At 50.2% G+C, this 23,596-nt stretch overlaps 1 protein-coding gene across 1 annotated transcript in view; it reads left to right on the top strand.

Annotated features, from left to right (window-relative positions):
- Positions 1-23,225, top strand: part of RELB (RELB proto-oncogene, NF-kB subunit) — a 34,473-nt gene extending 11,248 nt beyond the window's left edge. Inside the window, exons 6-13 of the mRNA XM_006106137.2 lie at positions 8,124-8,281; positions 10,261-10,352; positions 10,470-10,601; positions 13,459-13,563; positions 19,142-19,357; positions 20,600-20,668; positions 20,786-20,863; positions 22,453-23,225. Coding sequence (XP_006106199.1) covers positions 8,124-8,281; positions 10,261-10,352; positions 10,470-10,601; positions 13,459-13,563; positions 19,142-19,357; positions 20,600-20,668; positions 20,786-20,863; positions 22,453-22,841 — 1,239 coding nt within the window. The 3' untranslated portion in view covers positions 22,842-23,225. The remainder of the gene's footprint in view (positions 1-8,123; positions 8,282-10,260; positions 10,353-10,469; positions 10,602-13,458; positions 13,564-19,141; positions 19,358-20,599; positions 20,669-20,785; positions 20,864-22,452) is intronic.
- Positions 23,226-23,596: the final 371 nt, after the last annotated feature.

Raw genomic sequence — 23,596 nt, 5'->3', positions numbered from 1 at the left:
ATCTTGCCAATGTTATGACTCATGTGTACTATCATCACCGCCCAGCTTCTCCTGACCCCCAGCTTCCTTCCCAGTCACCAGCTGTCAGTCTCCTCCAAACCCCCACCCCCGCACAAGGCAGTCAGAAGAGGCCTGTTAAATTGCACATCTGCTCCTCTCCCCTGCTCAGAACCCTCCCTTGGCTCCTCAGTGCGCTCATGGGGAAGCCCAAGCCCCTTCCTGGGCCTCCAAGACCTCTCGTTGTCTGGCCAATTTCCACCCATCCCCTCCTCACTCGCCACCTTCCAGCACCAGGCCTTTGCACATGCTGTTCCTTCTACCTGGAGTGCGGTCCTCCTGCAGCCTGGTCACTCCCTACGCACCCCTGACCCCTGAGGCCACAGCCCACCTCAGGGCCGGAGCTCCCTGGGGTGAGGTCCCCTGCCTCTCCCTCTCCCTCAGTGGGATTTGTACTCGTGGGTTTATTTGGGTGATTAGCAGAGCAGCCCTGACCTTCCCCACAAGTGGGGATTTTGGGTTTGAGTCCTGCCTCTGCCACTTACCAGCTATGTGAATCGGGACAAGCCCAGGGCTTTTCTTGGCCCCGGTTTTCTCATCTGTGAAATGGAGATAGAGCTCCTGCCCATTGGATGCTATGAGGACGCCAGGGAGGTGGTCTGGCACTGACGTGCTGCCCCCTCTGCACAGCTAGATGGTTGTAGTTGTAATTTGACTTGGCTCCAGGCATCATGGCCTAAAGCAGCCCGCAGTCAGCCAGACATTCTGGTTAAAAGAATGATTTCCTCTGAAATATATATCCCCAGTCACTAGATTTTCAGGAAGGAGGTTAATGTGGTGCACTGATGGGCAATCATAGTCCCTTATTTATCTTTAAGCATTTTGTCTGTTTATTTAATTTGATAGGGGATTCTTTTCAACTTTCAACTCTGTCTCAACTTTTTCTTTTGAAAAATGTTAAACCTACATAAAATAGACAAGAATAGCGCAATGAACACCCATCCGCCGTTTACATTTGTTTTATGTTTCTCTCTCTCTCTTTATATAGACACTAGTGGCCCAGTGCACAATTCTTGCACCGGGGGAGGGGGTGTCCCTCAGCTCGGCCTGCACCCTCTCCAATCTGGAACCCCTTGGACATCCCTCTTGCAATCCGGGATCGCTGGCTCCTAACCGCTCACCTGCCTGCCTGCCCGATCACCCCTAATCACTCTGCCTGCTGGCCTGTTCGCCCCTAACTGCCCCTCCTGCTGGCCTGCTCACCCCCAACTGCCCCCCCACCAGCCTGCTCGCCCCCAACTGCCCCCCTCCGCCTGCGTGATTGCCTCCAACTGCCCTCCCCTGCTGGCCTGATTGCCCCTAACAGACTCTGCCTTTGGCCCTGCCACCATGGTTTTGTCCGGAAGGACGTCTGGAAGGTCTCCTGGTCTAATTAGCATATTACCCTTTTATTAGTATAGATTTATGCATTTAAAAAATTTATTGATTTTTGAGAGAAACAGGAAGGGGGAGAGAGAGAGAGAGAGAGAGAGAGAGAGAGAGAGAGAAACATCTACTTGTAGTTCCACTTATTTCTGCTTTCATTGGTTGTTTCTTATATGTGCCCTGACCAGATGTCTAACCTGAAACCTTGGTGTATCAGGATGACGCTCTAACCCAGTGGTCAGCAAACTCATTAGTCAACAGAGCCAAATATCAACAGTACAACGATTGAAATTTCTTTTGAGAGCCAAATTTTTTAAACTTAAACTATATAGGTAGGTACATTGTTATTAACTTAATTAGGGTGCTCCTAAGGCTTAGGAAGAGCCACACTCAAGGGGCCAAAGAGCCGCATGTGGCTCACGAGGCGCAGTTTGCCGACCACTGCATAGAGCTATCAGGCCGGGGCCCAAAACATTCTGTATCGCTTTTGTTTTGTTGTTTGCTTATTTCATAACCAGTCTGGGGTCACATACTGCATTTATGAGGTCTTGCTAAGGTCTGAATGTTTGTGTCCCCCAAATTCATATATTGCAATCCTAACCTCCAAGGTGATGGTATTAGGAGGTGGGGGCTTTTGGGGTGATTAAGTCATGCGAGTAGAGCCCTTTGGGGTGATTCAAAAAGAGGCCCCAGCCCTGATCGGGAAACTCAGTTGGTTAGAGTGTCATCCCGATACACCAAGGTTACGGGTTCGATCCCTGGTCAGGGTGCATACAAGAATCCACTGAATGCATGAATGAGTGGAACAGCAAATCAATGTTTCTCTCTCTCTCTCTCCTTTTCCTCACGCCTTCCCTCCCTTCCTCTCTCTCTAAAATCAATAAATAGAAAAAAAAATTAAATGCATCTTTAAAAAAAAAAGAAAGAAGGAAAGGAAGAAACGAGGCCCCAGAGAGCTCGCTTTCCCCTCGTACCACGTGGGGAGAGGAAGACAGCGGAGTCTCGGCGGTCTGCAGTCTGGAAGAGGGTCTTCACTAGAACCTGACCATGTTGGCACCTTGACCCTGGACTTCCAGCCTCCAGAACTGTGAGGAAATCTATTGCTTATCAGCCACCCAGTTCATGGCACCTTGTTAGTCACAACTGGACTAAGGCAGGTGTCTTTTGACCTCAGTGTGTCTTTGGGTCTCAGGATGTGGTCCTTTGTAGAGGACAGGACAGCTGTTCTGTGCAATGTCCCACATTCTGGGCTTGTTGGCTGTCTTCGGGTTAGATCAGGTCATTTGTTTGGGAGAGAATACCACAGCTCGGTGGCTGTCTCGGTGTCTCCCATCAAAGGACATGGGGTGGCAGTTTGTCCCAATTCAGTGATGCTGAGCCGGATCCTGTGGTTAAGGTGATGCATGAGTCTGCTCAGGCGGCCGCAACAAAATGCCACCGGCTGGGTGGCTTGAACAACAGAAACTTACTTCTCACGGTTCTGGAGGCTGCAAGTCGAAGACTGAGGTGCTGGCCGTTGGTTTCCTCTGAGCCTCTCTCCCTGGCTTGCAGACAGCCCCTCTCACTGTGTCCTCAAATGGTCTTTCCCCCGGGTCACACTCGTCTGGTGTCTCTGTGTGTTCAAATGGCCTCTTCTTTTATTATTATTATTATTATTATTATTATTATTATTATTAAATTCTCACCTGAGGATATGTTTTTATTGATTTTAGAGAGGAAGGGTGAGGGAGAGGGAAAGAGAGAGAAGGAGGAACGTTGATGTGAGAGAGAAATATCAATCAGTTGCCTCCTGCACGCACCCTGGCCTTGGTATGTGCCCTGACTGAGAACTGAGCCCGCCACCTTTTGGTAACAGGATGATGCTCCAACCAACTGAGCCACGTGGCCAGGCAAATGATCTCTTCTTATAGGAGACCAGGCAAACTGGATCGGGCCTACCCTCATGGCTCTTTAACTTAGCTCTTTAAACACTCTATCGCCCTGGCCGGTTTGGCTCAGTGGATAGAGCGTCAGCCTGCGGACTGAAGGGTCCCGGGTTCGATTCTGGCCAAGGGCACATGCCTGGGTTTCGGGCTCAGTACCCAGTGGGGGGCGTGCAGGAGGCAGCCAATCAATGATTCTCTCTCATCATTAATGTTTCTATCTCTCTCTCTCCTCCCTTCCTCTCTGAAACCAATAAAGAAATATATTTTAAAAATAAATAAAATCCCTTTAAGAAAAAATAAATAAATAAACACTCTCTCTGCAAATACAGTCACCTTCGGAGGGAGTGGGGGTGGGGGTTGAAATATGAATTCAGGGGGACACAACTCAGCCACCACAGGTGGCGACTGCAGGTCCCTCCTTTGTAACGGGGCAGCTCTCCCTTTGTAACGATACGTTGCCTGTGGGATGCTACTTGCAGGCTGTGTTTCCCCTGCTTTTTATTTCTAAGTCTTTGCAGGCGATTATTTGGGCTCGGTGTTGGTTTTGATCTCAGAGAGTTAGAACAGTAAATGCCCACCAATAGGGGATGACCTGTTTCAGACTCTGGATTTAGGATTTTTCTTATCCCCATTTTTCAGAAGAGGAAACTGAGGCTCAGAGACTGTCAGTTACTTGCTCAGGGGCACACAGCACTTTTACTCTAGGAATTACTGGCATGTGCTAAGTGCTCCTGTGTGCCAGGTACTTAATGATACCCATCTTACAGGTAAGGACAGTAAGGCCAGTAGTAGAACCTGTTTGGTACCAGGTCAGACTCACTCCAAGGCCTCATGCCTTATCCACAATCTTGTGTGACATCTCAAAGATGAACAGCTTTCAGCCCTGCGGTCTTCCTGAATCCTGAGACCAACCCTGATCTCTTCAGAATCTCCTAACTTTGTAGCAGGAAGCTGGTTAAGAATGGTTTTAATCCTATATGACTCAATGAAATGTATTAATAACATTAATTACCACTACTTATAACCATGCCCAGAATCCATAATGCCCTAACATTAGAAAGAAGGAGAAATAAAATGAAGCTAGTGGAGCATATGTCAGCACATTTTATTTCAGTATGTAAATCCTCGGCCACAGTCCCAGGGAAGCATAATGAAGGTGGCAGTTGCTTTTGACCTCATTAATGCAGTGGCATCGTGGACTCGGTGACTTAAAAAAAAATTCAGTGTATTTTAAAATTAAGGGAAAAATACAGTACTAGGTTCTGGGCTCTGATGATTTTTAAATTGATTTCAGAGAGAACGGGAGAGGGAGAGAGAGATAGAAACATCAGTGATGAGAGAGAGCCATTGATCAGCTGCCTCCTGCATGCCCCCCACTGGGAATAGAGCCTGCAACCTGGGAATATGCCCTTGGCTGGATTCAAACCTGAGACCCTTCAGTCCACAGGCTGATGCTCTATCCACTGAGCCAAACCGGCTAGGGCTGGGCTCTGGTGATTTTAAACAGGTTTTTCACTGACATGAAATGGCGGTGGGAGGTTCAGAAGTCTTGCAGGACTCGTGTGGGATGCCCTTGGTTTGTAGGCTGTGTAGCATCTCTGGGCCTGTCTACTGCCTGCTGAGGGTGCGCATCAGTGTCACCAAAATCACCCCAATGTCTCGAATGTCCGCTAGAGGGCAGTATTATCCCACTGAATCTCGCCGGTTTATTTTGTGTGTGTGTGTGTGTGTGTGTGTGTGTGTGTGTGTATAATATTTTATTGATTTTTTACAGAGAGGAAGGGAGGGAGAGAGTCAGAAACATCGATGAGAGAGAAACATCGATCAGCTGCCTCCTGCACACTCCCCACTGGGGATGTGCCCGCAACCAAGGTGCATGCCCTTGACCGGAATCAAACCCGGGACCCTTGAGTCCACAGGCTGATCCACTGAGCCAAACTGGTTAGGGCATTTTTTTAAAAATGTGGGTTTTTTTCTTGATTTCAGCGAGGAAGGGAGAGGGAGAGAGAGATAGAAACATCAATGATGGCCCCAGCTGGTTCGGCTCAGTGGAGAGTCAGCCTGCAGACTGAAGGGTCCAGGGTTCAATTCCAGTCAAGGGTACATGCCCAGGTTGTGGGCTCGATCCCCAGGAGGGGGGCGTTCAGGAGGCAGCCAATCAATGATTGTCTCACCATTGGTGTTTCTATCTCTCTCTCCCTCTCTGAAATCAATAAAAACATATTTTTAAAAAAATTAAAAAGAGAAACATCTATGATGAGAAAAATTTCCCTATTGGGTTACCTCCTGCCCCTCCCCCCCCCCCCCCCCCACTGGGGATCAAGCCTTGACCTCCTGGTTCATAGGTTGACTCAACCACTGAGGAAGTCAGCTGGGCAGTTTTATTGTATTTTACAGGCACCAGCTTTAGTAGTTCAGAGCAGGGCCTAGCAAGTAACTTAACAAAGCTTCATTGGTCTGGGCCCATGGTTTAGGGTTGTGTTTTTTTTGTTTTTATATGGTGTTTTTTTTAAAATTGTATTTTTTTAGGGAGAGGGAGAGAGAGAGAGAGAGAAATTGATGAGAAACATCAATTGGTTGCCTCTTGCACGCCCCTAAGTGGGGACTGAGCATGCAACCCGGGCACATACCCTGACCGGGAATCAAATGGTTGACGTCTTGGTGAGCAAGAGGGAGCTCAGCCAACTGAGCCACACAAACAGGACTAAACGAGTTGCTTTTTATCCACTGATGCCTTTGGCTGCTGAGCAGAAATTCAGCCCATTTGCCAAAACTTCCTTTTTTAAAAAGAGAATCTGGCCCAGCTGGCGTGGCTCAGTGGTTGAGCATCGACTCATGAACTAGGAGGACACTGGTTCCATTCCTAGTCAGGACACATGCCCAGGTCGCGGGTTCGATCCCCAGCATGGGACGTGTAAGAGGCAGTGGATCGATGATTCTCTCTCATTATTGATGTTTCTGTCTCTCTCCCTTCCTCTCAGAAATCAATAAAAAATACATATATATTTTTAAAATATGTTTTTATTGATTTTAGAGAGAGAGGAAGGGAGAGGGAGAGATAGAAGCATCAACATCCGTCAGCTGCCTCCTGCACACCCCCTGCTGGGCATCGGGCCTGCAACACGGGCATGTGCCCTGACCAGGAATCGAATCTTAACCTCCTGGTTCATAGGTTGATGCTCAACCACTGAGCCACATCGGCTGGGCTAGTCTCTCTGCTTTTTAAAAAATTGAGTTATATTTTAAGTTGCATTTTATCTTAAAATGTTAATTTAATAATTACAATTTTAAATGTAATTTTAAATATCAAATTAACAATTAACTTAGTCAAATTAACCTTGAATATGAAGTTAACATTAAATTTAGTATAATAAACTGATATATTATCATATTTTATCTTCACATATTTGTTAAGATCAACTCTTAAGTATACAGCTTGATAAATTTTTATTTATCTTTATTGTTGAGAGTATTATAGATGTCCCCCATTTTTCCTCCATTGCCCCTTCCACCAGTTCCCGTCCCACCCCAGGCATTCACCATGCTATTGTCTCTATCCATAGGCTATGCATATATGCATATAAATTATGTGGTTAATCTCTTCCTGCCCCTCCCCTTCCCCTTGAGATCCAGCAGTCTGTGCCATGATTCCACGCCTCTGAACCTATTTGTTTATTAGTTACTTATGTACAAGCTATGTAACTACCAGCCAGGTCAAAATACGTGTTTATTTTCCTTTCTTCCAAAATATGACACCCATCTTTTTATTGTTGTTAATCCTCACCCGAGGATATTTTTTCCATTTTTTATTTATTATTTTTTAAAATATATTTTATTGATTTTTTACAGAGAGGAAGGGAGAGGGATAGAGAGTTAGAAACATCGATGAGAGAGAAACATCAATCAGCTGCCTCCTGCACATCTCCCACTGGGGATGTGCCCGCAACCAAGGTACATGCCCTTGACCGGAATCGAACCTGGGACCTTTCAGTCCGCAGACCGATGCTCTATCCACTGAGCCAAAGCAGCCAGGGCTCCATTAATTTTTTAGAGACAGTGGAATGGAGGAAGGGAGGGAGAGAGGGAGGGAGAGAGAGAGACATTGACTGGTTGCCTCCCACACATGCCCTGAAGTGGAACCTGCACCCCAGGTTCCTGTCCTTGACCAGGAATCGAACCACAACCCTTCAGTGTGTGGGCCGACACTAACCACTGAGCACACCAGCTAGGACAACACCCATCTTTTTATCATCTTTCATGACACTGATATTTTTGATCTGGTGACCTGCAGTTTGGGTTTGTCTGGTGCTTCCTCACGGTTAGGTTCAGGTGATGCACTTCTGGAGGGGCTGTCACAGCCGTGACGCTGTGTCCTTCCCGGCGTCGGGCATGCCTGGGTCATTGGGCCCGGTACCGGTGATGCTGACCTTGATCACCCGGTTAAGGTGGTGGACACCGTAAAGGTGCCTTTCTCTGCTGTCACGAGGATGTTATCTGCGCGCAGTACTTAGAGGCCTGGGCGGCACCCAATGTTTAAAAGCCTGAGTGGCCAGAGGAAGCACATCTGGGGGCAGCTAGCGTGTTACAAGGCCCTCAGGGCAGCAGCTGGAAGTCTGAGGGTTAGGATCTCGGAGGGGTCTTAAGCAAACACCCCACCCGTCCATCACTCTAGGGGGAGGGGAGGGGGTGGGGACCTGCCCAGGGAGTCCCCAGGGAGTTTGGATAGATGCGGGTACCGACGATGGGACCCCCCAAAGTGCGCCTGTCTTCCTGCAGCTCCGGGACTGCGGAGGGCTGCGGGAGGTGGAGGTGACCGCCTGCCTGGTGTGGAAGGACTGGCCTCACCGCGTGCACCCCCACAGCCTCGTGGGGAAAGACTGCACCGACGGCGTCTGCAGGGTGCGGCTCCGGCCTCACGTCAGCCCCCGGCACAGGTACCCAACCCCGGCCCCAGGCCCTTCGCTCTTGGTCATGGAGAGTCTGAGGGGCCCAGAATCACCCAGGGAGACCTCAGGGCAAGGCCCAGCTCAGCCAGACTCTCCCGACTGCATTTCCCAGAGGAGCAGTGGGCGAGCGGCCTGAGGCAGTGGAGGGATCGCCTCAGGCCTGGAGCCCTGTGCCCACACACACATTCACACGGTTCTATTTATCTCCATATTTAGAGGAGGAAACTGAGCCTCTGAGAGGTTGCAGGGCTACAGAGAGCCAATGGCAGAGCTGGGATCTGACCCAAGACCAGACTTACCTGCAAGGCCCGTCCTTTCACTTTATAATTTATATGTTTTTAATAAATAAAAAATGAAAAGGTTCAGAAAGAGTGTGCAGTGAAAAATGAATTTCCTTCCTTCTTTGGTCTTCCAGATCCTAGTGTCCCTTCCTGGAGGCAGTTAAAAATATGCTCTGCATAGATATATCTTTTCTCTCCTTATAAATAATAGCAGACACTCGAACCTCATTTTTTTTTAAATATATTTTTTATTGATTTTTTACAGAGAGGATGGGGAAGGATAGAGAGTTAGAAACATCGATGAGGGAGAAACATCGATCAGCTGCCTCTTGCGCATCCCCTACTAGGGATGTGCCCGCAACCAAGGTACATGCCCTTGACCGGAATCAAACCTGGGACCCTTGAGTCCACAGGCCGACGCTCTATCCACTGAGCCAAACCGGTTCTGGCTTGAACCTCATTTTTGTGTTTCAGTACATCTTGGAGATCGTGCCTTTCAGAACAGTTAGAGCTGCCCTATCCTTCTTACTGGCTGCATAACATTCCAATGTGTGGATGCACACAGTGACTTGATATCAATGTATATTATTGATATCAGAGAGGAAGGGAGAGGGAGAAAGATAGAAACATCAGTGATGAGAGAGAATCATTGATCGGCTGCCTCCTGCATGCCCCCCAGCTGGGGATAGAGCCCACAACCCACGCATGTGCCCTGACCGGGAATCGAACTGTGACCTCTTGGTTCATAGGCTGGCATTCAACCAATGAGCCACACCGGCCTAGCAAGTCCTCTATTGGGCACCTACGCTGGTTTCAGTCCCTTGTGCTTCTGTGATAAGCTGAGTCGCAGTGAATTGCTTTACGTATAGATCATTTCTTCTCTGGGATAAATTCCTAGAAATGAAATTGCTGGCTCCAAGTGGGTACATGTATACTCTTAGTGATCTATACATTTTTTTTAAAGAGGAATTTTATTTATTTTTTAAAAAATATATTTTATTGATTTTTTACAGAGAAGAAGGGAGAGGGATAGAGAGTTAGAAACATCGATGAGAGAGATCGACCAGCTGCCTCCTGCACGCCCTCCATTGGGGATGTGCCTGCAACCAAGGTACATGCCCTTGACCGGAATCAAACCTGGGACCCTTGAGTCCGCAGGCCGACGCTCTATCCACTGAGCCAAACCGGTTCGGCAGTGATCTATACATTTAGTAGGAGCAGGGATTTTTGTCTCTCTTGTTCCCTGCTATGTCCCCCCACCCTCACCCCCCGCCGCGCATAGCACATGCCTGGCACACAGTAGGTGCTCAGAAAATATTCGTGGAATGAATGAATACGGCCAGATCGTCCTCCAGTGTGAATTGCTGGAGCACTTTCCAGCCCCACAGCGGTGGGCGAGAGTGGCTGACTCTCCACCACCTCACCCGCAGGGGGTGCTAGCACATGCTTTGATCTTTGCTGTCTGGGTGCCCGTTTGTGAAAATTGGCATTGCCTTGGTGTTTCATTTGAGTTTTCTTATCAATGAGGTTGGCCAGTGTTGACACCCTGGAGGGTTTGAACCCCGGACCCCTTCAAAGCTGGGCCCCCTGGGCCCAGGGCAGGTAGCATCTGCTGGAGTCCTCCTGGGCGTTAGAGCTACCCCTGCCCCCTGGTGATGCCCTCCCTTCCACCTGCCCCCCACGCAGCTTTAACAACCTGGGCATCCAGTGTGTGAGGAAGAAGGAGATCGAGGCTGCCATAGAGCGGAAAATCCAGCTGGGCATCGACCCGTATAATGGTGAGCCCAGACCCCCACCCCTCTGCCCACTCCCATCCCCTTGCCTTCTCCGGGCCCCACCATCGCCCCCAGTCCTCCCTCTCCCCCACCCTCAGCGTTCCCACGTGTCTCTCGCAGCTGGGTCCCTGAAGAACCATCAGGAGGTGGACATGAACGTGGTGAGGATCTGCTTCCAGGCCTCTTACAGGGACCAGCAGGGACAGATGCGCCAGATGGAGCCCGTGCTGTCTGAGCCTGTCTACGACAAGAGTGAGTCGAGGGTGCTGTGTCCATAGGACTGTCTTTGGCTGCAGGGACCAAGAAGCCCCACACACAAAGGCACGGACCAACAGGGAGTTCTTTCTTCCTTCCTCCCTCCCTTCCTTCCTTCCTTCCTTCCTTCCTTCCTTACTTCCTTCCTTCCTTCCTTCCTTCCTTCCTTCCTTCCTTCCTTCCTTCCTTCCTTCCTTCCTTCCTTTCTTTCTTTCTTTCTTTCTTTCTTTCTTTCTTTCTTTTCTTCCCTTTCTTTTCTTTATCTTTTCATTCTCTGTCTCTCGCTGTCTCTCTCTCTCTTTTCTCCTCTCTCTCTCTTTCTCTCTCTCTCTCTCTCTTTCTTTCTTCCTTTTTTTCATTAATCTTCACCAAGGGTATTTTTTTAAAATATATTTTTATTGATTATTTTTACAGAGAGGAAGGGAGAGGGATAGAGAGTCAGAAACATCGATGAGAGAGAAACATCGATCAGCTGCCTCCTGCACACTCCCCACTGGGGATGTGCCCGCAACCAAGGTACATGCCCCTGACCGGAATCGAACCTGGGACCCCTGAGTCCACAGGCCGATGCTCTATCCACTGAGCCAAACCGGTCAGGGCGGATATTTTTTTTAGAGAGTGGAAGGGAAGGGGAGAGACAGAGAGAGACACATAGATTGGTTGCCTCCCGCACATGCCCCACACAGGGCTGGGGATAGAGCCTGCAACAGAGGTACGTGCGCTTGACCGGAATCCAACCCAAGACCCTTCAGTCCTCAGGCTGACACGCTAACTACTGAGCGAAACTGGCTAGGGTGGGCGTTCTTTATGTGTATATGTCTCAGTTTTGAAGCCTGGTCCTGTGGATTCAGCTGCTCAGCATATCGGGGAACTGGTTCAGCAGCTCTGTGATTCTCTTTGCTTTCCCCTCGTGGTCATGAGCTGGCTGCTCCAGCTCCAGGCATCATGTCTGTATTCGAGGCGTGATGGGCAGTGTCACCCTGTATGGTGAGCGAGCTGTCCACTGACAGTGCCAGGGGTCAGCATTTCCTATGTGGCCTGTGGAAGCGGGACTTCCGAGTATTGTAGAGCGTATGGCCTGTACATCTGTACTAGGCCATCCTAGGGAAGAGGCAGCATGAGTAATACTGTTTCTGTCTTTGATATAGAAAATAATATATTCCCCAGAAACCCCCTTATTAGACTTCTCTTATTTTTTCCTTTTTTTAAAAAAGTATGTTTTTATTGATATTTAGAGGGAGAAGTGAGAGGGATAGAGAGATAGAAACATCGATGAAAGAGAAACATCATCATAGGCTGCCTCCTGCACCCCCCCTACCTGGGGATCCAGCCTGCAAACTGGGCATGTGCCCTGAGCAGGAATCGAACCAGTGACCTCTTGGTTCATGGGTCAATGCTCAACCACTGAGTCACATCAGCCGGGTTTCCCCCTCCCCTTTTTAATTTTTATTTATTTATTTATTTATTAAATATATTTTACTGACTTTTTCACAGAGAGGAAGGGAGAGGGATAGAGAGTTAGAAACATTAATGAGAGAGAAACATCGATCAGCTGCCTCCTGCACACCCCCCACTGGGGATGTGCCCGCAACCAAGGTACATGCCCTTGACTGGAATCGAACCCGGGACCCTTCAGTCCAAAGGCCGATGCTCTATCCACCGAGCCAAACCGGTCAGGCCACCCCCCCTTTTTTTAAATTGACTTTATTGAGATGACATTGGTTAATAAAAGTTACATAGGTTTCAGCTATACAATTCTATAATACAACATCTGTATGTTGTATTGTGTGTGCACCACCCAAGTTAGACTTCTGCTTATGTCGCACTGGCCAGACCTGGTCCCATGGTTGCAAGGGAGTCTGGGAAAGAAAGTATTTAGGTTTTCATCCTCTATAGAGGGGTACAGGCATGGAAGAGGGGGTTGGGAATGGCTGCTAGGTTTTAGCCAGCTTACAGTGACTGCCATAAGCATTAAAATGGGGAAGGCTATTACTTCAATCAGGGCTTTTATGGATGCAAGTGATAGAATCCGAACTTGAATGGGCAGAAGGAGAAAAAAAATGAATTTGTTCCATTAACTAAAAAAAATCTAGAGGTAGCACAGTGCTTTAGGTCTTCCTCAGAGATGTCATTAGTGTCCTCTCTAGCTATGCTTCCTCCATGTTAGAGTCATTCTTGGCAATGCTGTCCCTCCTGGGGGCAAGATAATTGTGTGCAGCCCTAGGCTTATATCCTACCAGGTTGGCACCTCTCCCGGTCTCCTAATAGTTTTGCTCAAAGTCTCAGGGCTGTCTCTCATTGGCCTGAGATTGATTATGTGTCCTCTCTGACCAATCAGCTGTGGCCAGGAGGAGGTGATGTTCTGATTGGCCAGGTCTGGGGCACATGCTCACTGCTGAGCTAGGGAGTGGACTCAGCCTTACCCGACCCCCATGACTGAGATGTGGGGTGGTCCCTCCAAAGAAAGTTGGGGGGCAGTTAGCAGAAGAAGGGCCAGGACTGGTAGAGGTCAAACAACAGGTGTCCACTACCAGTTCCAGGACGTTAACCCTCATCTAAGAATTGGCTCTGATGCCTGACCCTGCCAACTCCCCCTGAATTCTGAGGGTCTCTCCTTTAGCCAGACACTCACCGGGCCTCAGCATGAGGACTTGTGATTGTCCATTAACCCCCTCTTGTCTGAGCGGCTTCTTTCTCCACCCCGACCATGGGTTCCAGGAGGGACAGGTGCCCTGGCTTCTCTATTTCCCACCTCTCCCCGGCCCAGGGTGGGCACCCACAGGGTACCTGGTAAGGATGTGATGACTGAATTCCCGTCTTTTCTCATGTACCTCTTCCTCATGCTCCTTCCCAGAGTCCACAAACACGTCCGAGCTGCGGATCTGCCGGATCAACAAGGAGAGCGGGCCGTGCACAGGTGGCGAGGAGCTCTACCTGTTGTGTGACAAGGTGCAGAAAGGTGAGGGGCCTGGGGCAGCCGGTCCCGGGGTCTGGCGGCTTGTGGGGTAGCCCAGGAGGAGCTGGAGCACCGGCTGTGGGGCGGAAGGATCCAGAACTCTGGTTTTGGAGTCAGACACAGCTGATTGGTTCATTCAATTACTGACTCACTCATTCACGTACAGAGGAGGGCCATGCAGGCCTCCCACCCCGAGCTCACTGTCTGGGAGGCTGCTACAAAAATCGTGGAGTTGCACAAATAAATGCTTTATGATGGTTGTGCTAAGGGCTACGGCGGAAGAAAATGGAGGACAACAGAGTGGGGGAGGAGCATCTCTCCATGTCACTCTTGTCTATTCAAATGTCCCTTCTTCAGATAGGGTTTCTCCCTAAACCCTCCACTCTGATCCTGTCTGTCTCTCTGTCGCTGTGTCCCTCTGCCTGTTTCCCTTTTTCTCCTTTTCTCTCTCTGATTCTCGTCTCATCTCTTGCTGTATCTGTCCCTCTGTCTTTGTTTCTCTCACACATACACATCCTGTCCCTTCTCTGTCGGTGGAGATCCCTGACTCACACACTCCTAAAATAAAAAAAAAAAAAGCCTGGCTGGTTTAGCTCAGTGGATAGAGCGTTGGCCTGCGTGCTGAAGGGTCCTGGGTTCGATTCCGGTCAAGGGCACATGCCTGGGTTACAGGGCTCGATCCTCAGTAGGGGGCGTGCCCGAGGCAGCCCATCAGTGATTCTTATCATTGATGTTTCTCTCTCTCTCTCCCTCTCCCTTCCTCTCTGAGATAAATAAAAATATATTAAATAAAATAAAATTTAAAAACCTCCACCCGGGACTGCCTGTCTGCAAGACAGCAGGAGGGAGCCTTCCCTCTTATTGTATATATAGGGTGTCCCCCCAAAATGTATACACACACTTTGAATAATTATAAAGGCAGTGCTTATTGAAATACATTTCACTTTCAAAGCTGAGCCGCTCTCAGCTGTTAACGTGTAAATACATTTTGGAGGGACACCCTGCATCTCTTCTGCATCCTTTGCATTTCTGTCATGTTACTCTATTATACATAACATCGCCGCCAACAGTAACAAAGCAGGGCTGAGACTTACCTTGCTCTGTTGTAAGTGCTTTGCACGCATCACTCATTAGATCATCTAGTCGCCTGATATTCTATGAGGTAGAGCCCATTATTATAATTTCCATTTGCTGATGAGGAAACTGAGCCACAAAAAGGTGAAGTAACTGGCTGAAGGTCACACAGCTAGGCAGGTAGCGACAGGATTTGAATCCAGGCACACTGCTGTTCATCATTTCCTCTGGGAGGAAACATAATAGAGTTGAAAACAATTCAGGGAGCCGAAACCGGTTTGGCTCAGTGGATAGAGCGTCGGCCTGCGGACTGAAAGGTCCCAGGTTTGATTCCAGTCAAGGGCATGTACCTTGGTTGCGGGCACATCCCCAGTGGGAGATGTGCAGGAGGCAGCTGATCGATGTTTCTCTCTCATCGATGTTTCTAACTCTCTATCTCTCTCCCTTCCTCTCTGTAAAAAATCAATAAAATATATATAAAAAAAACAATTCAGGGAGATGTGAAAAGGTAGTATTTGGAGAAAAAAGATACTGAGAAAGGGGATGGAGAAGAATGGCTGGAGGGGTGGTGGGGCACAATTTTACTAGGGGGCCATGAAGGGTCTGTGTGGCCGCATGGGGAAGAGTATTTCAGCACAAGGAACAGCAACTGCCAAGGCCCTGAGGCAGAAGCAGGTGTGATTGTTGGAAGAACAGGGAGGCCGGTGGGGTAGGAAGCAGCGAGAGGGGAGGAGAGTGGGAGAGCCTGCCACAGCCACAAGGACCCCCCATCCTTTCTCAGGTTGTGGGATTATATAGTTAATGCCTGTCTTCCCCACTGAGACAAGCGGGCAGGACCTGGCACTGTCTTAGTGAGCAACCGTGTCCCCAGAACCACCCAGTCCAGGGCTAAGCACACATGAGGTTACCAGGAAAAAACTTGTTTTATTTTTTTTTAGCTACAAGGTTCACTTAAAAAATTTTTAAAGTGTTTTAAATATACACCTCAGTGGCATTTAATATATTCCCGAGGTTGTGCCACCACCACTATCTAGTTCCAGAACAATTTCCAATTTCATACCTCAGAAGGAAACCCTATCCACATTCTACACACACACACACACACACACACACACACACACACTCACAGAGGAAGAACCCCATACCCATTAGCAGTCACCCCCTATTCCCTCCTCCACCAGCCCCTGGCAACCACTCTATGGATTTGCCTATTCACATACATGGAATTCTATAATACGTGGCCTTGTATGTGTGGCTTCCTTCACTTGGCATAATGTTTTCAAGGTTTATCCCTGTTGTGATGTGTCTGTGCTTCATTTCTTCTTACGGCCGAACGATATTGCATTGTATGGATCTACCACATTTATTTACCCATTCATCTGCGGATGGGCATTGGGCCGTTTCCACCTTTTGGCCATTCTGAATAGTGCTGCCGTGAATATTCATGTACAGGTTTTTGTATGAACACCTGTCTTCCGTCCTTTGGATATAGACCCAGCAGTGGGAGAGTCTTATGAAGTTTTGAATGAATGAGCAGATGGTTATTGGGTGGCTCCTCTGTGGTGGGCCCTGTGCTGGGCAGTGCTGGACACAGCGATGGCAGAGACAGGCCCAGGCCCGGTCCTCACAGGGCTCTCGGTTCAGTGGGGAGGAGGGAAAGAAATGCAAATGACCAATGTGCGTGATGCTGAGAGGGAAGGAGACAAAGTGCTGAGGCTGAACAATAAGACCAGACATGGTCTAGGCATCTGGGAAGGCTTCCCAGAGGAGGTGACATTTGAGCTGAGATCTGAGGTAGGTCAAGGGGATTATTAGCGGCCTGGCAGCTGGGACGAGGGCAGGGAAACATTCCAGGTATGGGTGAATCTAGAGGCAGGTATGAGTGCTGTTCCATCATTTATTCACTGGCCGATCTCAGGGAGGTGCCTCCCCACCTGAGCCTCCATGTCCTCATCCCTAAAATGAGTCACTGGTAGGATGATGCGGGATCCCAACTACCCAACAGGTGCACTGTAAAGAGTTAGCATTTACTGAGGATTTTCTTTGTACCAGGCCTGGAGTTAGTACTTTGCACAATGCTAATAGGATCACTCATACTTAATAGAGACTGAGCACTTATTATATCCTAAACCAGCGGTTCTCAACCTGTGGGTCGCGACCCCTTTGGGGGTCAAACGACCCTTTGACAGGGGTCGCCTAAGACCATCGGAAAACACATATGTAATTACATATTGTTTTTGTGATTAATCACTGCGCTTTAATTATGTTCAATTTGTAACAATGAAATTGGGGGTCACCACAACATGAGGAACTGTATTAAAGGGTTGCGGCATCAGGAAGGTTGAGAACCACTGTCCTAAACCTTCATCTAAGCCCCTTACATTGAGTGGTTTGTTTAATCGTCTTAGAACCCTATGAGGTAGGTGCTATGATTTTTCCTCTGTTAGGGAGGAAACTAGTCCTAGAGATATCAGACAGCTTCCCCCGGCCACAGCAGACGGCGCTGGTCGGGAAGAGCTCCACCTGCCTGGGTTCCCATCATGGCGCTACCACGTGCTGGCTGCGTGTCCTGGGACAAGTGACTTTACCTCTCTGTGCCGTTGCTTCCTCCTCTATGCAATGGGCTCCCTTCTTCATAGGGTTTCTGTGAGTTAGAGGCCACGTGTGTGCCTGACACATAGAAAGCCTCAGAAGGTGGTGTTAGGGTGATGAGAGAGGCAATGCAATGAGACAAGAAAAAGAATAGCAGGCCGAGTAGCATACTGAATCCTGACTACTCCCTCCTGGCTGTGTGACCTGGGGCAAGCTTCTCAACCTCTCCAAGCCTCAGTTTCTCCATCGTTAAAGCAGGTGTGTCTTCCTGGCTGAGTAACTCACTTGGTTAGAGCGTCATCCCGATATGCCAAGGTGGTGGGTTCGATTCCCAGTCCGAGCAACATACAAACATCAATCAGTGAATGCAGAAATCAGCGGAACAACAAATTGATGTCTCTCTCTCCCTCTCCCTTTATTTCTCTCTAAAAATCAATAAACAATTCTAAGTACCTCATATAAGTGGAATCATCCAATAAAAATCAATAAACAAAAATTAAAATTAAAAAATATTTTTTTAAGTGGGGGGTGTAGAAAATAATGAACATAGCAGATCTGAGACCATTATCCTTTGAAAGGCCTGCTTACAAGGTTGGCCCGTGGCTGGCTTCTGGGAACTTGTATTTTGAGTGTCCTCCCCATCCCCTGAGTGGTAAGAGTGGCTCACTGTGCCTGCCCTGTTTGTATGAGCAGCGTGGTTTGTGTGGAACACCTGCTTTCCTTCGGGGACTCTGGGATTTTAGTATGTGCCAGGCACAGGGTGCTTAGGTGACCACCCCCAATAAAAACCCTGGGCTCTGAGTCTCTAAGGAGCTTCCCTGACAGACAGCATTTCGTGTGTGTGCTCACATCTTGCTCCTGGGGGATTGCCATGTCCGCTGTGACTCCACCGGGAGGAGAGGACTCTTGAAAGCTTGAGCCCGGTTTCCTCTGGACTCGCTCCAGGCACTGTTTCCCTTTCCCGAGGGCGCCTGGTATCTTTTTGCTGTGATACATCAGAGCCGTGAATACGGACTATATGCCGAGTCCTGTGAGTCCCCTTTGTGAATCGCTGAATCTGACGGTGGTCTTGGGGACCCCTGACCCAGTGGGGAATATTAAATTCTAGCTGCCTTTGGGTCGTTAAACCATGCTATTATAATAATGAGGTACTATGCAAATTAACCCTCACACCCTCACAAGATGGCTGCCTATGACCAGGCTGGCAGGGGGTTTAGTGAGGGATGACCAAATGACTGAACAGCAGGCTGCATGGGGTGACCAGGCTGGCGGGGGGGGGGACATGAGGGGTGATCAGGCCAGCAGGGGGGGCAGTTGTGGGTGACCAGGCCGGCAGAGGGGGGCAGTTGGGGGCAACCAGGCCGGCATGGGGGGCAGTAAGGGGTGACCAGGCTGGTGGTGGGGGGCAGTTAGGAGTGACCAGGCTGGCAGGGAGGGGGCAGTTGGGGGCAACCTGGCCAGCAGGGGGTGCAGTTAGGGGTGATCAGGCCGGCATGCAGAGGCAGTGAGGGGTGATTAGGCCGGTGAGTGGGGGCAGTTAGGGGCGACCAGGCAGGCAGGCAGGTGAGTGATTAGGAGCCAGTGGTCCAGGATTGTGAGAGGGATGTCCGACTGCCGGTTTAGGCCCGATCCTGGGATTGGCAGTCAGACATCCCCCAAGGGGTCCTAGATTGGAGAGGGTGCAGGCTAGGCTGAGGGGACCCCCCCACACACAAATTTCGTGCACTGGGCCTCTAGTATATAATATTGGTAGTGACTGTCAGTGTGTCACACTGTAAGTGCTCAACAGAAGGTTAGTTACCACAATGATCAGTTTTGTTCTTAGGAATATTAATATTGATTTGGGGGAGACGGAGTGAGTTGAGGGCCCAGTGGGCCAGGGTCCTTGCTCAGCTGATGTCCTTACTCCCCACAGAGGATATATCGGTGGTGTTCAGCAGTGCCTCCTGGGAAGGCCGGGCTGACTTCTCCCAGGCCGACGTGCACCGCCAGATTGCCATCGTGTTCAAGACACCGCCCTACGAGGACCTGGAGATCGTAGAACCTGTGACAGTCAATGTCTTCCTGCAGCGGCTCACCGACGGGGTCTGCAGCGAGCCTCTGCCCTTCACATACCTGCCTCGGGACCACGGTAACCACAGCAACTCGGGGCAACCCCCCCCCTCCCCCCAGAGACCAGGCCTTTGGCCTTGCTTGGGTCAACTCAGAGGGAAAGGGGAAGAGGCAGAAGGAGAATGCAGGCTCAGAGCTGGATGGACTGTATGACCTTGGCCTCTCAGTGTCTCATTCTTCTTCTGTGCAGAATGGAAATAATAATAGTACCCACCTCATGGCATTTGGGGGAGGATTTTTAAAAATATATTTTTTATTGATTTCAGAGAGGAAGGAAGAGGAAGAGAGAGATAGAAACATCAATGATGATAGAGAATCATTGATTAGCTGCCTCCTGCACGCCCCACACTGGGGATCAAGCCCGCAACCCGGGCATGTGCCCTTGACCGTACTCGAACCTGGGACCCTTCAGTCCACAGGCGGATGCTCTATCCACTGAGCCAAACAGGCTAGGGTTTGGGGGAGGATTTAATCATTGCTCTCCTCATCACGCTGCTCCTGCCTGGCCCTGTGCTGAGGACATAGTGGTGACCAAATAGCCTCATAATTCTCAGACCTATGGAGGGCAGACCCATTCACATACAGTGGTCAGGACCGGGAAGGAATTGCTCAGGGGACTCATTGCCCAGAGGGGGTACCTGACCCAGACTTAGGGGTCAAGGAGGGCTTCCTGGAGGAGGGGACAGCTGAGCTGAAGATGGGAGGATGAATAAGTAGTTCTCCAGGGAAGGGGTGGGAGTTGAGGAAGAGTGTTGCTTTTTTCTTAATCCTCACCCAAGGATAGTTATCCCATTTTTTTTTTTTTTTAGAGAGAGTGGAAGGGAGGGAGGGAGAAAGGGGAGAGAGAAGCATCAATATGAGAGAGACACATCAATTGGTTGCTGTTCGCTAGGCACCAGGGATCAGGCAGGGGATAGAACTTCCAACCTAGGTACGTGCCCTTGACCGGGAATCAAACCCGCGACCCTTGGGTGCTTGGGCTGACCCTCTAACCACTGAGCAACACTGGCCAGGGTGAGGAAGAGTGTTTTAAGCAGCTAGAACAGCAAGTGCAAAGGCCCTGAGGCAGGATAGTGCCTGGGGTGTTCCAGGAACAACACAGACCAGTTTGGTTAGGAGTGGATTTGCGTTTGTTTTATTCTGAATAAGATGTGGACATCTATTTGCATGAGTTGGTCAAGCTCAACAACTTTCTAAATGGTCTCTAAAATTAATTCTTAATTGTTGTTATTGATGGATTACCCTGATATCTCCTGAACAGACAGCTACGGCGTGGACAAGAAGCGGAAACGGGGGATGCCCGACGTCCTGGGAGAGCTGAACAGTTCTGGTGTGTCCCCTCTGCCCCTCCCCACACCCATCTCCAGGTCCCCCCTGTCCTGCCCTGCCCCAGGCTGGGGAGGAGGGGCTGTTGGGTCCAGGGGTCCTCACCTCTGCCTTCCCGCAGACCCCCATGGCATCGAGAGCAAGCGACGGAGGAAAAAGCCAGCCTTCCTGGACCACTTCCTGCCCAGCCATGGCTCAGGTGGGTCCCAGCTCTGTGCCAGCCCCTCCCCTCTGGGGTGGGCTGAGGGTGAGCTGCAGCCCTGCTTTTTGGGCTTCATCTGGTCCCCCAGAGCTCCCACAAGGCGAGTGACACCCCACTTAGCCAGCAACATAAAGTGGGAAGAATAGCCATTCTGGACGCAGCCCGGAGGCTCTGGTCTCCACCGGACCATCTACTTGCTGTGTGACCTTGGCCAAGTTGCTGCACCTCTCAGAGCCTCAGCGGCGTGCCTGCCAAGTCTCACCACGTACCTCTCTCACTGGCCTTTTAACATTTCATGTCTTTATTTTACAGACACTGTATGACAGGCGCATAAGTGCTTTGTGTGTCTTTTCTCACTTGATCTGCGCCATCGCCCCGCAAGGTGGCTGCTATCATTCTCCCCGGCCCCTGCTTTCCTGGTGAAAAACACTGAAGCTCAGAGAGGAGAAGCTCTTGTCCAAGGTCACACAGTTAGTCCCGGTGGAGCAGGGAGTTGCATCTGAGCATCAGTATAGATCAGTGATGATGGGTGTGAAACAGGGAGCAGGGAGTAGGAGGTGGACAACTGGGGATGGCTGTCAGAGCCAGCCAACCTCAAGGTCAGAGCCTGTCTAGCCCAACCACCCTCTGGCCTCTTCTCCGCCTGCCTCCATCTCAACTCACATGCCCGTCTCCAGTCCTATCTGGCTGCCATCAGAGACCTCCCATCTGCTGACCACTAGCTCTTAGAACACTGTTCCCGACACCCCGCTGCCCCAGGGCACCAGCTGCCAGCCAGCCACCAACCACTCAGTCAGCCCCGCCTGGTCATCGCAGCCAGACCCACCCTGGGTATTGCCAGTACCATTTGTTGTCCCTCCCACCCCACTGCAACGGGTAACTAATGCCCAGCCTCTCCACCCCCATTCGTTATGAGCATGTTTGTCTTCACAGCAAAACCCAACACGACAGAGGTTTCAATAGGACAGAATTTATTTGTCCTTTCACATAAACACAGTCCAGAGGTAGGTGGTCCAGGGATGCTTTGGTGGCTGCATGATCAACAGAATCTCAAGCTCCTGCCTTTTTCAACTCAGTTTCCATGTCATGGTCCAGATGTCTGCTGCAGCTCCAGCCACCATGCCCACATTCCAGGCAGCAGAACTCAGGCTGGGGCCCATATCGAGCTGCAAGGAACGCTGGGAAATAAAATCCCAGCAGCCCTGTGTTTCTTTCTGAGATCAGCATAATCAGACTTTGCTGGTGAAGTGTGTCTTGTCTCAAAACAGAGGCTCTCCTAGAACGACACTTGTCATTTTACCTCCCAGTTTGGGGACTGGCGACTTCTCCCCTGGTGTGGATATTTCACTTTTTTGGATTGTCTTTATATTTGGGCGGGGGGGGCGCTTTTGAGCCCATTCTCCTTCCTCATTCTTAGGGAAAACTCCCCAGCATCGCAAAATTGTTTCAACCCTGGTTCTCCTTGGGATTAAAGGAGGCCACACTGATCACACATTTAGCCTGGGGCTGGCCATTGGAGTTAGAACCTGGCCAGAAGTTGACTCTAAAGCCACCACGCTTCCTTCTCTCTCTTCTCATCCCCGCAGGCCCGTTCCTCCCACCGTCCGCCCTGCTGCCCGATTCAGACTTCTTCCCCAGCCCCGTGTCCGTGTCCCTCCCTGGCCTGGAGCCCCCTGGTGGGCCGGACCTCCTGGACGATGGCTTTCCCTATGAAACCACGAACCCTGCACTCTTCATGCTGGACATGCTGCCCCCGGCTCCGCCACTTGCCAGCGCTGTCTCGGGCAATGGGGTTGGAGGGGCCACGGTCGGGGAGCCGTCGGGTCCTGAGCCAATGACACTGGACTCATACCAGGCTCCAGTCCCTGGGGACGGGGGCACTGCCAGCCTTGTGGGCAGCAACATGTTCCCCAACCAGTACCGGGAGGCGGGCTTTGGGGGTGGCCTCCTGTCCCCCGGGCCTGAGGCCACGTAACCACCTCAGTGCCAGAGGAGAGGCGCTGGGTGGGGAGGGAGGTGGAAGGGGCCGTGGGAACCCAGCCAGGATGGGCAGTACCCCCCTGGGGCCCCCCTTGGTCAGGTCTCCCCACCTCATCCTTCTGAATCGGACCGGACGTTTTCTGCATCGGTGAGAAGCTCTGCAGCACAGGGTTTCCCGAGCCCATTTCACAAATGAGAAAACTGAGTCCAGAGAGGAACGGGACTTTGTTCCCATGCACTTAGTCCCCAGAGTTGGGGACACCTTCTCCTGGATGATTCTGACGAGTGTACATATGGAGGACGGTATTCCAGCCCCCCTTCCCCAGGAAGGTAGGGGATAGGCTGTTGTCTTTCCAATAAAGATGAGTTTTGAGCCTTAGGGGTCTTGTCTCTTTTTTTTTTTGTTATTACTAGTTCCTCCTCCATCTATTCTTATAATGTTTATCTGCCCATTCGGTTTTTATTCTTTTTTGTTTTATGTATTTACTTTTTATTTATTGTTGACACCGTTACAGATGTCCTCAATTTCCCTGCCTCCACCACCACCCCCTCCCCCCCCCCATCGCCCCTCCCCACACCCTCCCGTTCCCGCCTTCACCACAAGGTTGGGACCTCACGGACCACCGGTTGGCGACCGCTGCGACCAAGAATACCGGAAAGAAGAGGTTGCTCAATAGGTGGGAGCGCTCCCCGATTGTACTTAGGCGTAGTTATGCCATAGTAAGCTAGGTATCTGGCCCGGTTATTCCC

The sequence above is a fragment of the Myotis lucifugus genome, unplaced genomic scaffold, assembly GCF_000147115.1.
Source record: "Myotis lucifugus unplaced genomic scaffold, Myoluc2.0 scaffold_771, whole genome shotgun sequence".
NCBI classification, from domain to species: Eukaryota; Metazoa; Chordata; class Mammalia; order Chiroptera; family Vespertilionidae; genus Myotis; species Myotis lucifugus.
Note: the sequence above shows the minus strand (reverse complement) of the source record. Positions and strands in the feature narration are given on the sequence as shown.